Source organism: Barbus barbus (assembly GCF_936440315.1).
Source record: "Barbus barbus genome assembly, chromosome: 50".
Taxonomy (NCBI): Eukaryota; Metazoa; Chordata; class Actinopteri; order Cypriniformes; family Cyprinidae; genus Barbus; species Barbus barbus.
The window spans coordinates 17,216,821-17,232,171 of record NC_136728.1 but is presented as its reverse complement, the minus strand read 5'-3'; the positions used below and the strand labels follow the sequence as shown (position 1 = coordinate 17,232,171).

The following is a 15,351-nucleotide window of genomic DNA, read 5'->3' as shown; positions in this document are numbered from 1 at the left end:
ACAGTCATCTTGTCTAAAGTATGCACAAATCAAGCACCATTTACAAGCTGTTTGGACTCTCATTCTGACGGCACCCATTCACTGCATATCAAATTCATCTTGGATGGACTGAGGGTGAATCTATTTTCAGCAAATTGTCATTTTTGAGTGAACTATTCCTTCAAGCAAACGAGTTAAAAAACAATCACTATGACAAGGAAATAACATTAAAAAAACTTTATTAAACCATTATTTGTTGAATATAGATTCCATATGCTGTCATTTTAAGTGGGTTTCTATAATACATGTACACATTCTCCAGGTATACATTTCACATGTACTTCATATTCTTGAGTTTCCAGTGTTATGTTTTTAGGAAAGAAGGGTGTATGGATCCAAGCAAATTACATATTTTTCTTCAAGAAGAAACTGAATGACAATATAGAGCTGCCATTCAATTACTTTGTTTGAAAATAAACTGAAATCAGAAGTAACTTTGTTCCTTAGGCCTTAGACCTGGTGTCTCCCAGATAAAAACATTTCATATTAATAAGGACAATGCACATTATTGTGTTTACATGACAAGTAAATCAAGAAAATACAAAATGATGAATCTAGACATAACATTTACATTTGGTACACATAGTATTTGATTAAAGGAAGATACACATTAAAGCCTTAACTAAACAAAATCAGACTGACTTTGGCTCATTTTATGAGAATTCACCATTGAAGATGAGCAAATGTTTTCTTTGACACACACAATATGAGAAGATTCACTCGATGACATACCTCACTGTGAGGTAACGGCCTAACATTCAAAAACATTCACATACATACATATAAGAAAAGATTTGATTTTTGGCTTCTCACTTATTAATACTTAACACAATTCTATTGCTACTCCAAATGAGTTCAGATGTGGGTATGCTATGACGTGAAAATAGCTAACTACTTTGAAACACAATAGCTCACCCAATTAAATGAGAATAATCTTTTGCGTAGAACACTGTTTTTGAAATTTCTCTTTTTAAAATGTACATTTATTAAAAATGGATTTATTGAAAAATCCATAAAATACAAGGTTTCTGAAGCTTTAAACACATGCTAAATTTTCAGACGTGCAAAATCTAAATCTATTTTAAAATAAAGACAAGCCATTTCCGTTTGATTAATGTAGAACGCTGCAGCACATGGAATGTGGGAAAGTTAAAGGTTAACGTAATTTTAGAGAAGACTGCATTTAACTGCTCTTTTTTGATTTTGCACAGATGTATACAGTGAGAACAATCAATACTCTTCAATATTACTGCATTTAAAATTTAGAAATTGAGATATACCACAGATTACAATATTTTCTAAACTGATAATAATGATGCTTTAACAATTGTATGAATAAAATTAACATGTTAAATTTCAACTGCAACATTGAAAATATTACTATTATAAATGCCTTATAATTACCAATAAATCTCTACTGGTGACTCCTTTTTTGATCTTGAGAAATTATTTTTTAAAAATAGTAATATGGAAATTTTTAGAACAAGATTAAGAAAGAAAGAAAAAAAAGGGTGAATCCATACGCATCTTGTAAAACACGCTCGGTCATGTTGGAAACCTCTAAATTCCACAGTTTTGCTTCAAGGAACATTATTATTAAGTATTAGACTTAAGAATGTACAATTTAAGTGTAAAATATATATTGCACATGTATAATTGATGGAATTTAGTGGCAAAAATAACAAGTGAAAATATATGGAAAAATATATGGTGCTAACCATAACACATGCACTGCTAGAATACACGAATGCACATAATAACACAATCAAAAATATAAAAGCTTTGTTCTTGTATGACTTTGATTTAAATAGTGATATTCTTTCAGATACTAAAATTTCATCCAAAGGTAAACTGCTGTAGTGTCGCCTACTAGTGGTGACGTCATGCACAAGCATTTGTACTGGATGAAAATATTGCGAGACGGGGGTAGCTGCAGCCTGGAGCAATGGGCGTGCTGAAATGAGGCGTTCCGAAAGGTAACAAAATCTACCCCTAACCCTACCCCCACACCCTGACAGACAGCTTTGTCGACCAATCATTAAGACCTTTCTCCACGCCCCTACCTTTTGACACGCCCTAACCTTTCGCCACGCCCATTGCTCAAGCCTGCAGTTATCCCTACTTGAATAATGCTGACAGACAGTGATGCAATTTTGGGGTATTATTACTGAAGTATTTTGTTCATCATTTAAAATTCTTAGTAAACATTTGACTATTTAGACCGCCTCTATGCATCATTAAAAAGTAAACATATTTGTTGCTTTGATGTGGCATCAGTGTAAAATTGCTTCAAACTTGAAAATTTAACTATGATATAATTTGAACTGGCTCATAAGGGGGGATCTGACATGGCTGACGGTAGCAGTACATAGGGCTGGGCGATAAAACGATAACGATATGTATCGCGATAGACATGTGAACGATATCAATAAAAAATGTGTTCGATAAAACGTTCGATATTTTTTATTCTTCGTCGGAAGAAAACAAAGGCTGCGAAGCAATATTGGTTGCATTAACAAAGGCACTCGCTCTCTGGTAACCTAGCAACGTAGGGAGTGACACGCTAACAGCCAATCATGTAACAATATCAAGTTTGGTTGCGCCATATCGTTGTCTCGTGTCTAAGTGCGCACGCGCGGCTGAGAGTGCACGTCTGCAGCCAGACCTGGCTGGTCTGCTGGATTCCTCTTCATAAGAAGAAAATGAGTGCCGCAGCGAGCGAGGAAATTGTAAATAAAAGAGAAAGTCAGCTCGCCAGTACGGCAGTTTTTTGGATATTATAAGTCTGACCGTAGTCAGACCAAATGTCGTCTGCAAATTATGCAAGACCGTCGTCCCCGCCAAGACTGGTAATACCACGAACTTGATGTACCACCTTAAAAAAAATATCAATAATTATCGATATCGACCGATATGAAACACTGATATCGTGATACAGTTTTCAGCCATATCGCCCAGCCCTAGCAGTACATATAAACATGTACCAGAAAACAAGCACCAGCACATGCTAAAATAATTTTCCCATCGGTAAGGCATTTAAACCCTGCATATTTAGGCTATATATTTGAAATCTCTAAATCTGATTGGGTGTAAACTGCACATTACAGGTACCCGATTGCATAAAGTATAAATGGCACATCAACATGTTATCAAACCAAGATTTACACAATCTTAAGAGAAATGGTTAACTAAAGAGTATCTAAAAAACATATTATGTTAGGAATATACTGCATGGCAAAATAGTGGCTATTTCCATTCCAATCAGCGGTAACCAGCATAAGAACATGCTATAGAAATTAAGCACTTTTTGTTATATATACAAATACAGAATGATTGCTCCAATTATATTGCAGATATAATAATAAAACTGTTTTTCCAGAACGTATAGTTGAATCGTTTTTTTGCAAGGAGGTGACATTTTCAGAGATTAAAAATGACTGTATGAGGCTTCACTCACCAATGCCTGATGAAATGGTGCTCAGTCGAACATTCACCTAAAGGCAACAATCCTCAAGACTTGAAAATAGTATCTCTTTGGACAAAAACACATATCAACACATAACAACCATTTACATGAACATTTTAAAGTGTTTCATGTGCCTGCGACCTGCAAAGGCATTCATACCGACTCTTAGAGAAGATGCTGATCTAGGCCATTTTAGCAGCAGGGCCAGTGTCAAACTACTTGGCCAATCACATTATAGTCCCGATCAGCCCTTTTCCAATGAGATGGCTTTTTGGAATCATGTTGGCTGAGTAATTAGCGCCGATCAATCAAATATCTGGATAATACTCTGCATTCATATCCATATTGTGCAACACAGACTTTTGTTCGGCGGAGGACATTCTGCTCAGCACTTCTGCTGAGAGCGAATAGCTGTTCCCGGATTTCTCTTCAAACCAGCTGTCCAATGCTCGCTTTCCATCAAAGCTCCCAATAGGTGGTCCGTTAACGGCCAAGGTGAGCAGATTGTTGATCTGATCCAGAGTCAGTCTGGAACGACAATTTCTGCGCACTTTCTGCAACGAGCATCTTCCCTTGTCGCAGCATGCTGATGACGTTGGCAAGACCCTGACAACCTGCAGGATGTGATTAAGAAGAGGAAAACGTTGCTTGTATCTGAAGATGTGGCTGACTACTTCTTTAAAACCATTCACACTACAATAATCAGCTTTTAAATCCCTCCATTCAACTACAAGGCTTCCTCGGGCATCTATTCTTTCTTGAGAGAGTTCTCGGCCAGATGAAGGAATAGTCTCCAGGTGGTCAAAAATGACAAGGATCTCCTCTTCTCCATATACACCAAGATCATCCCTGTTAAGAGGCCAAGAGGCCAGGTCAAGGATCTGACAAGCCTGGACCACTGTGCGACTGCGTGGATCAAAACGTTGGGCCAGGATGCCTTGACTTCGCTGACAGATCTTCTCTCGAATGGACTGAAACTTGGACTCGGCAACTCGCAAGTTCTTGAGGTCCACGCCATTGAAACTCTCCCGAAAGTTGTCCTCAAACTCCTGCAGGTACTCCCCTGGGGAGTCCACCAATTGACCAATTTCATTAATAGCATCCTCAATTTTTGCGTCCACCTGTGACGGCAACAGATAGTCCCCCTGAAAGATGAAAGCAAGTCGTGAAAAGACAGCAATGATGTCCAACAGAAAGTAGATCAGCTTCACCGACTGATAATCCAACAGGAACTGTAGGAGAGACAGAGCAATGGCAGCAGCATCGCCTCTCTGGGTTTGGCTGCTTATGCTCTTCAAGTGAGCAACCACCTCCAGATAGTCCTTGATTAGGGCATTGAGAACACTGGGTTCCCCTATGATCCAACGGACGGCCCTTATATCCCCAAGAAATTCAGTTTCCTCAGACAAAGTTGGTGCTGTCGACCTCAACTCAGCCATCATACGTGGAGAATACCGGTAGAAGCTAAGCAGTTGCTTCAAGTTGTTTTCCAAATCCTCCAAGCAAGACAGCTCCTTCCCGCTGATGGCATCCAGAACTTCTAAATGGGGACGATGGATCATCACAGGTAGACACAACCCCCAAGGGATTGTCTTTCGTATGGCTATGTAAATTTTTGCCCTCAGACTAGAGGAGAGGTTTGAGCCATCTATTCCCAAGCCAACAACTAGCATGTCCTGGAGTCTTAGACCAAGGACACCAAAGGCACGATCCACAGCCTGGAGGTAGCCTTCCACATTGCCTCCACAAAGCCTTTGTAGGGAAAGGAACTCTGTGGCAGGAAGTCCATCAGTGGTGGTGAACTGGACATAAACGGCAATAGTGTCAGCAAAGAGTTCATCGTTCTGTCCATCCATGATGATGCTTAGAAAGGGCGATAGGCGAATCTTCTCGGCCAAATCCTCTTTGAATGCTCGGGAAATGTGTTGGATGAGAATCTGACAGTCGTTTTCATTCATGTACTGATCTACTACTTTGAGGTCGCACTTCTTGAGGAGCTCCGCCAAGGGTCGCAGATCAGAAAATGGCCTTCCTTCTAAAGCTAGATGGTAGGCAGCGTTGAAAAGAGTCATCATATTACGACACATCTCCTCTGTCTTCTCTGGGTGCATGCGAAGTTTGTAAAGCTGCAAACACTTCTTATGTAGATTGCTCTGGCTGTGAAGTTTAATGGTGTGGATTTTGAATTGCTTCGAACCAATAATAAAAGCAGAGGTGCGGGAGGACTGGACGGTGTATTGTCGGCACACGTGGCACCACATCTCATTAAGTGTGGCCGAATAACGGAGAAACCAGAACTTCTTTAGCCACTCATGTTTGAAGCGACGAATCCGACGACCTGAGCCAACCGAGAGTTTTGAAGACTCATCTGCAGCCACCATAAGGTCAGCAGAAATGGATTCATCAGCAGAATCAACATCCTGGTCATCCTCCTCAAGCGCCCCTGGGATGGGTGTCATGGGGTCTACAACAAATGAGTAAACAGAGCACAAAATTATAAACTGAAAACCAACAGAAAGCAAGATTAAACTCAGTTACTGCTAAGTTTTGGCATGAATGAATGTTTCAGAGTTTTTATACCTATTGTAAGCACGCCTTCTCAATACAGTTCAAAAATCTCAAGTTCTACATAAACTAACACACTAATACAAATCATTTTTAAGTACGATTAAATTCAAACATTCTTAATTCCACAAACCAACTTTAGTAAGAGGGCTCCAAAAAGAAAACACTCCTTAATTATTTTATTAAAACTTTTAATTAAGAGTGCACTTCCATTTAAAACATTTCAACAAATTTGGCAATCACACAACAAAAGCACTGCAGTTGATTGACTATTGTCTACATAGCCATATGTTTAAAAATAAATCATCAATATCTACTGCTGAAAGGATCTCATCCATGGTAGCGTTCCATCCCAGGTGCAAACCTACCTCTGAGGTCCTCACTAGGAAGTGGTTCAGATGGTGGTAAAGGCTTAATTTCAGCATGCCCCTGTCCTCTGAGACGGAGCAGTTCTGCCTCGAGCTCACGGATTCGTCGTTTTAACCTCACACAGTTTGGGCAAAAAGATGTTGAAGGCCCATCGCCAGTCAGAGTCACCTCTTCTTCAGTTTCTTCCATTTTAATGCATTTCACATCAAACCCACTCTCGTGGTGTTCCATGGAAGCCAATCCAGAGGCGAAGACAGACTCTTTACACTCTGCGTCAGGCTGGCTGAAAACCTGGCATACATTTGTTCTTGCTCTTTGAAAAGACAAGGTGCTGTTCAGAGGGTTGCTCCGACTTTGATTAGCCTCCAGGGATGCTTCCAGGACATCTTTGAAAATGAGGTCAATCTTCTTTTTCTTGGCCTGGGGCTGGTTTTCTGCCTCATCACTTCCATGCTTACTTAGGGTCCGTCTACCGTGCATTGCAGATCTCAACACTGGACCTTTGGGCTCCTCTTGTTCTTCTAATTTCACTCCTGCAATACAATAGTGTTATGGTTAATGTATGTAACACTATCAGACTTTTAAAAAAACTGTGGTCAATAATAAATTTGATTATTAAAAAAGTATGATGGCTAAAGCAGGACAAGTGAAAAAAGTATATAAATCCCATTTCACTTACCTGTTAAACCATTGAAGGATTGGAACATCTCTTCTGGGTACTTTTTTGTTGATCAAAAATGTTCAATACGAAATGTTACGTTTTGGTCTGTTGCTCATAGAAAGCTTTCAGAAGAGTTGAAATATAGCGCACAAATTATATTTATCACATTTATTATTTTTTATTATGCCTTTGGACCCCCTTTGAAGCTTGGAACTTCCAGCCTGCATTAATGGTTATTGAAAGGAAAACAGCTACCAGTAGAATTCTCTTATTTCGCTGAAGAATTAGTTTGGAACAACATGGGGACGAATATGTAGTGCTAATTTTTGGCAAAACTACTTTAATTATAGTTATAGTTATAAATTTTGGTCAAATCAGTCTTGTCTAGTGTTCATCAACAGATCTAATCCAGTAAACCAAATATTTTCACATAAATATCTTTTATACTAAACGAACCAACTATTATTAATTTAGAAAATTGTTTTGGTTCAAACTGAGGCAAATTTTAAAAAAGTGCTGTTAGGATTTTATAAGAATATATTATTATTCCAGTTAAAGTGCCTCTACATCTGGATTCAGCCCTGCAGTTTTTGTATTAGCAGCCCATTAAAATGTCTTTGGAGATTCCTTATCTTTTGCCCTACTTCAAAATCGTTCAATTTATTGTTCTTTTTTTGGCTCAAGCACCAGCGAGGGGTGTCTCACCTGTATCCAGATTGCGGTCAATGCTGTCCCGAGACACACTCTGCGGTCGCCTCATGTACTCGCTGCTGTACCACACACAGAGTTTCTCACCCACCGTCAGTCTCTGACACACTCGGAAGTAGATTTCTTCACCATGTTGAAATGCACTTAGGTTCTTTTTACTCTCATCAGAAGAAATCGGAATAAACCTGAGAGGAATAAACTAAATTAGCATTGTGAACAATTAAATCAATATAACCATAGTGACAAAAACCACAACATTTTCCACACAAGATCCATACATTAAAATAGCACAAAGAAAAGGAAAAGAATAATTAAAGTGGATGTCTTCTCAATAACATGGTGTTACCTCATCCAGTTAGCTGTAGTTTCATCACTCCCATCAATGAATTTATATTTGTTGTCCTTATCAACAATCTATAATAAACATTTGAAATTAAAATATAGTTTGTACCTGCATTAAAAATTATTACGAATACATACAACTATGCTAAATGGTGTTTAAGGTTACAACATAACCTACCATCCAAGAGTATGGCTCTAAGGGTTTATCTGAGGCCATTATTTGGCCTTGATAAGGACCAAACAGCGCCCCCTTTGGTATGTTTTCATCCATGCAGCAGACATCCACCTTATCACCATCTCGGTGGATCCCAATGCCTGAGGGTACAGTGAGAGCTGCCCGATTGGGCACCCCTGATGCCACAGGGGTGTCTGGCACAAAAACAGGGGGCCCGTGGGTAGGGCACTCCTCCAAGAAATACTTCTTGCACTCTTCACAGACTGTAAATGTTATATTAAATAAGCAATTAATAAAACATATATATATATATATATATATATATTAATAAATAAATAAATAAATGCATATATGGGTAGTTGACAAATACAAATTGGACTGTGTCCTATGGTGTGACATAGCAAAATGTTTTTTTCATTTGAGATTAAATTTCCAGTGATATACACAACTCTTTTAATTAAAGTTAAAGTAAATTATACTTACACCAAAAACTGGTCGAATGCTCATGGTCAACTTTTAGTTTTTTGTTTGGCTCTTCAGTTGACTTCTCATTTGAGGTACTGGTAAATATGTAGAACAACTGCTTATTAATAATATTTTTTATTCACAGGGATTTCTCTTTAAATGTTTGCTATTATAAACACTTTGTAAAGCTGACCTGGTGCTGCATTCGGCCTCAACTTCCATGGAGGACTGCTCTGGAACAGCACAGGAATCTGCCATCTGGGCAGGAAGGAGAGACTCCTGTGTGCCTTGTATCACTTTGACATATTAAAACTAAAGTAAAATAGGGGGATAAAAATACCGTTAAAACAGTAAATTTAAGAGATGTTATAAAGAGAGCGTCAAAACAGCTAAAACGTAATGAAAAATGAAGGTCACACTTTATTTTAAGGTTTTTAAGGTATTTTTTATTTTAAGGTCCAATTCTCACTATAACTATTATTACTAACTATTGACTACGACTTTTGCCTCAATTAACTTTTTAAAAACTAATAAATTAAATAATAAATAAACAAATTTTCTGCTTATTAATAGTTTGTAAGGTAGTTGTTAATTTTAGGTTTAATATGTGCTTTATAAGTACTAATTAACAGCCGATATGCCAGTAGTAATATGCAAGCTAGTTAATAGTGAGAACTGGTCCTTAAAATAAAGAGTTACCAAAATGAAAAACAGAAGAAAGAGGGATCAATCATAGCACCTAAAACATACACTAAATAAAAAAAATTTTTATTTAAGCCTTGAAAAACTTTTTGAAAAAAAAAAAATGAAGAAATATTTAATATTTTGCAGGTTGCTATTTCTGACATTAACCATATGAACTCCTTTTTACCATTGAAGCACGAGATTCTTGTTAGATGATTCTTAAATCATGCTGGATATCAACACAAACTTCCGGAGTCCATTTTTAATGAAATACAAAATAGTAAGACATTCAGAAATGAATGAGTTAAACGTTTTACACATTGTTACACTCGTAATATATTTTGTAATAAAAGATGTATATAAAAACAATTTGTGTTAGTGATTTGAAACTTTGAATCCTATTGTATGTCATTTTTAAACCCAAATCCTTATATTATGGGAAAAAGTGTATGCCTGTTGTGGATTAACTATCCTTTACAGTGGGGCACAGTGACGTCATGCTGGCTTAAAATTGTAATACCATTTTCATTTTTACATGCTTTTATAAATTTATAGGCGTTTATGGCTACAAACTTTGAGCTGCTTTCATAAAAACATACAAAACGCGACAACCACACAGCACTCTCCGCAAACACGAAAAGTGACTCCCCCTGCGTCCCAATGTTCATACCATCCATCCTAAATAGTATGCGAGATTATAATGAGTGTGTCCCAAAGCATAGTATGTTGAAAAGAGTATGCCAAAAGTCCCCGGATGGTCTACTATTTCAGGTTGATTTTTGAAGTGTGGATCCGTGCACACTCTAATGGCTAAAATTGCCCACAATCCATTGCGCTTTAGCGGTCCAGAACTACAAACACGTATAAAACGCGTTAGAAAAACTACAAACGTGGCGGATGAGCGTTAGGTAGAGAGGTTTACAAAAAGTGGTAACTAATAAAGTAACATTTAACCTGGTCAAAAATATTTATTTATTGTTATCCGTGTTATATTTCATCTGCAACCGCAATGTGAACTGTTAACTTTTAAATGCATCATTATGCAGAAGATATGAGCAAAGTTCAACGAGCTACTTCTTTTCTCTCCAGTATGGTAGGAAGTTAAATTAAATGTGGAGGATGTTAACAGTGAAAAGATGATTGACAGGCCAGTTTACAGCGACAGGGTGCGTGTAACAGACGCAGTTGTGTGACGTGACAGTACGTCCCAAAGCTTGCCTACTCTTCTACTACACACACTCAAAAGAGAGTACATACATTAAGGGCGTAGCATCCGAGAGCAGCGCTCTGATTGGTCAAGCCGGCCGTCACTCACAAACTACCCGAGCTGTGAGAGAGACGAGTGCAGGGAAACAAATAGGGCAACAATGCTCCGTTGAAAGACAAAACTGCTGCAAAGTTGAGTTCTTCTAAACATTGAGAGGTAAAAGTTGCACATAAGCTCAAGCGCGGGCGATGACAATGACGGTACGCGGTGCTTCTGTACGCGCTGCCTCCGTTTAGCTTCTGCAAGGCAACTGGCAATTTGCCTAACGCTTTCGGAAGCCATTTTCATTGGCCACATTGGCTAGTGAGTGTAACTCACCGTCTAGAGAGGAAGATACGCAGTGCGTCGCGGGGTCTTTGGTGGTCTTCAGCCGCTCCGAGAAACGCGGCGGTGACGCAACGACGCGGGGGAATTTCACTAGTCCCGGGCGATGCAAAGTTTATCATCTCCAAATGTTTGTACCACAGTCAGCTGCTTCTTTCTGCTATGACCACCATCTTTTTATTACAGGAAATGACATGGAGAACGGAAGAAAGACCGGGCACAAAATTTCAGGAAAGGGAAAGTTAACGTTAGTGAAGTTGTGTGAGGCGGCGGTTGTGCCAAGCTTTAACTTTTTTTTAAATGATGAACATTGTAATAATTAAACTTTAATCCTTCACCGTTCTCTACCATTCATTCAGTTTTTCAACCACTTACTGTAAAGACTCCATTTAAACGTTTTGTTAATTTTAACCTATAGACGTACAGTGTATTTTTGCTTTTGATATGGTGTTATACTTTAAGATTACAGTTTGAAAAGCTCCCATTGACTGAATCTTATCGGAAATACGACTAGGGTATGCTGTTATGAGCTATTCATAAATTTCCGTTTCTATGCCAACGCTGTTCATAACAAAATGGAGCTTTTGACAGCAAAATTACTGCTACTTAATCATTGCAAATATAGAGGTGTGAAATGTATGCACACCGCTATAACGACAAAAAGATGGTGAATAGTACATTATCTTTAACTACTTTGTAGTTTTCCTTTACTACTGAAATTACAGTCATTTGAATATATATTTTTTACGATGTCTTAAATTTGCCATGGATTGCTTCAGGAGTGTCTTACAGGTTAGTACCACAGCACAATTTATAACTAAAATAGTATCTTTGGTCAATATCTTGTGAAGCGGCTGGATTTTAAAACAAGTTATTAACAAGTTGTACAGGAATTACAGTAGTATGTAATCCTTAAACACAATTTAAGGCTTTGGAAGCCCCTGAAAGCACATAATTCACCTGCACTTGTGCCCAACATCCACCCCAACACAAAATCAAAATCTCTCTTTTGGCTTGACACAAGCCAATAAAGCCAAGTTGAATTCAAGACAAACGGGAGGCAAATATTCTTTGTCAATTTATTAACAAAATGATAAAATAAATAAATACAAATTGATCAAATGCTCCTAATATCAATTTCTTCCCATGTTCCCGACAGTATTTTCAAAACACTGCATACAAAGGACTCATCACAGGCTCAATACAGGAGAGGTAAGAACCAACTGACGCACTCACAATGTCAGGCGAACAAACGAGGAGAAAAAAGACCAGAGAGAGAGCTCTGTAACAGAAAAAAGTCAAAAAATAAACACACTCCTTTTTAAAATCATTATGAAAAAATACAAACAATTTTACAAATATTCATATTGTGTAATAAACCATTTACACTTAGTTCAGCACACCAGGTGAACTTTTTCTCTTTTTTTCTTTCTTTTTTTTTAAATAACTCATGTCGCTACAATGTATCCTGTTTTGTGTTTCATCAAGTGGAAGATTTTTTTTTTGTAATTTTTCTTTTTTGCACGCGTAAACAAAAATGTTTTCCAATTGGACAGTTGACTGTAGATGAGGTAACGCTCACACACACACCTGCTCAAACGAACACACTCGCTCACACACAGTGCACAACACCAGGAAAGTCACGACTACAGAAATGAAATGCATCAACAGTACGAGAAGGCCACAATCATGACTGAGTAAATAGTATGAAAAGTGAACAGAAACTACATTAAAACTACAATGACTTCATTGTCACTGTGGAATTATAACGCACCATAAAGAATATGGATGATCTACACACTATTAAGATCAAGGTGACAGAATGAACAGCTGGAATGGGTGTGAAAATGTTTCTTTTTTATGCATAAAATGTACACCGCAACCTTTCACCTTTTAAAAGTTCTAAAACCAAAATTTCAAAGCCATACACACAACTTAGAAAGCTGGCAGAAAGCGTTTCCCACACGTCGGAGCCATAAGCTTGAGCAGAAATCAATCGTGACGGAAAAAAAAAAAAAAAAACTTTCAATGATATGTATCTCGAATGCATATAAAACGGCTTCCTAACAGCAAAATGTTTGCAGTCTCTTTGGGTATACTGACTTAAGAACTTGAATGCGTGGCTTTCAGAAGTTCCCTCCCCTTGCTTCTAAAGGCCCCACCCACAACAAGTTACATGCACTCTGCAAGATAAGCCATGTAAGACCATAAATATCTTCTCACAACCACTGGTACCCCCCACCCCAGCGCCCCAAGATAACAATAACATTCAGCATGGTGTGCTAGCAAAGGCAGACTTGAATGAAAGTAACGGTCCATGAGATTCATACACTGCCGAAACGCATTATTTCCACGTTCCAGAAAACCCAGAATTGTGGCCAGCAAATAATTCCCATCTGTAACTGTACATGAATTAACTATTTACTACAGATGCCACTGTGAAAGTGTATATTGTTTATAATTTAAACAACAACAAAAAAATGTATTTAAGAGATGTACATATGTATACTGTTTCGTTTTGGCATTATCTTCGCCAGACATGTAAAAAGGAAAGTGACACAAAGTTCACATAAAAATCTTTACAAAATAAACTCAAAACTAAATGCATATTAAAAAAGTTTGACAAAACTTATAAAAAATTTGCATAAGAAGGCATGCTTTTTGTTGAACTGATTGGACAGGTTGGTGTTCTGGGGGTTTGAGTCTATCCAATCAGATTGCAGGTTTTCTTTGATCCGTTCAGCCTTGCTAATAGTCAAGGCTGAAATCTAAATACCTGATTCAGGTACAAGTCCAGTACTCTGACTCAGTGACTGAAGGAGAGATGAAGGATATGACGCGAATAAGAAAGGGTGCAAGTCGTTTTAAGAGCAGAGTGTTATGTATGACATTAAGTAATAGTCACTGGCCTGAACAGTCCTGTTTTGTGATACACGAAAAAAAAAAATCTCCTGAATCACACACTACAAAAGAACTTAAAACGAACAGACAAGTATTTTGTGGAAAAAAGAAAAAGTAATACTTAGGACATTGCTATAAAAAGTGCATAAAGACAGGAAACCATGACTTCCTAAACTTCCAGAACTTTTTTCCAATGAATGTCAATCCACAACACATTTTTTGTCACAAGTTTCACACACTTAATATTTTGGTGGCACAGAGTGCTCCGATAAACCAATTAATTAATTTAAAACACATTATAAAGGAACAACTCTCTTTTTTTCCAGACCAATTTTGTGCAATCACTTAGATATACTTTTGTTTAGAGTATTAAAAAGCTCAAGGCAACTCCTTAAGCCTACTCTAGAGGGGCTCTTTTACTTCACAGCAGATAACTAGATTAAGAGTAAAGACAGACAGACAGGACTACACCAACACAAGCACATCACTACAACCATTTCACTTTAACCAAATGAAATTACCACAAATGTGCTTCTAATCAAGGTTAACCGAGTGACGTTTTACAGAGAGAGGGAAATATGACCAGTTTATGAGATTAAATTCAGTATGTAAAAGGTTGAAGGCACTCTGGGCACCTGTACAGGAAGGAATAAAAGTAGTTTTCTTTAAATATTCTCTAGACTGACAATGGTGACTTCTAGAAGGCCTTAAATATTCATGTCGGTATGTTATGCCACAATAATGGACGCCATGATATGAATGTTTGTCCGTTATTACCCAGTCTTGGCTCAAAGGGTAACAGGGCATTATGGGAATGTATTAAGGATAAGTATGTGAATTTTCACAGTAGATTGTGAGAAATTGCAGCACATTGTTGATATAACCAAGTCCCCATCCACTAAGAATCACAAATTGGGTTTTAAAGCCATGAAGTATCAAGATAAATCCATCATTTAAAACAAACTAATAAACAAAATAGTAAACATCATCCCAAATACAGAATCCATAATGTGGTAGGTTCTCTCTCATGTTTAAACAGCCAGAATGAGCTATGCAACGTTCTTTTGAAATCCCAAATAAATATGCACTACTGTATACATCAATCAAAATAAGCTCTAAACATATATGTGGAATTTGATATGCGTTCAATCCTAGCCTGAGTGGCTATCTTCACAAAGCTAAAAGGGATATGCTTTTTGGAATGGCCTGACATTAAAGTAACAAAAGGTGCCAGCCATGCATTACTTTTAAGACTTAAGACTTTACCTGGGACAGGTTAAGATACAATGCAACACAACGAAAAGCCAGCAGAAGGCTGTCATAAACAGTGCTTCTCACTTTGTACGTTAGCAACTGGCTGTTGTTTTTGATTTTACAGGATGTTG

General features: G+C 37.7%; 1 protein-coding gene across 1 annotated transcript; it reads right to left on the bottom strand.

The window, feature by feature from the left end:
- Window positions 1-209: 209 nt before the first annotated feature.
- On the bottom strand, window positions 210-11,261 carry LOC306868173 (zinc finger protein 862-like). Its single transcript, XM_079414234.1, has 8 exons — window positions 11,060-11,261; window positions 8,984-9,102; window positions 8,809-8,885; window positions 8,329-8,588; window positions 8,155-8,222; window positions 7,806-7,993; window positions 6,439-6,972; window positions 210-5,969 (listed from the first exon to the last, which is right to left on the bottom strand). Exons 2-8 carry the CDS (start codon window positions 9,046-9,048, stop codon window positions 3,814-3,816), a joined length of 3,348 nt encoding a protein of 1,115 aa, XP_079270360.1. The 5' UTR covers window positions 9,049-9,102; window positions 11,060-11,261; the 3' UTR covers window positions 210-3,813.
- Window positions 11,262-15,351: the final 4,090 nt, after the last annotated feature.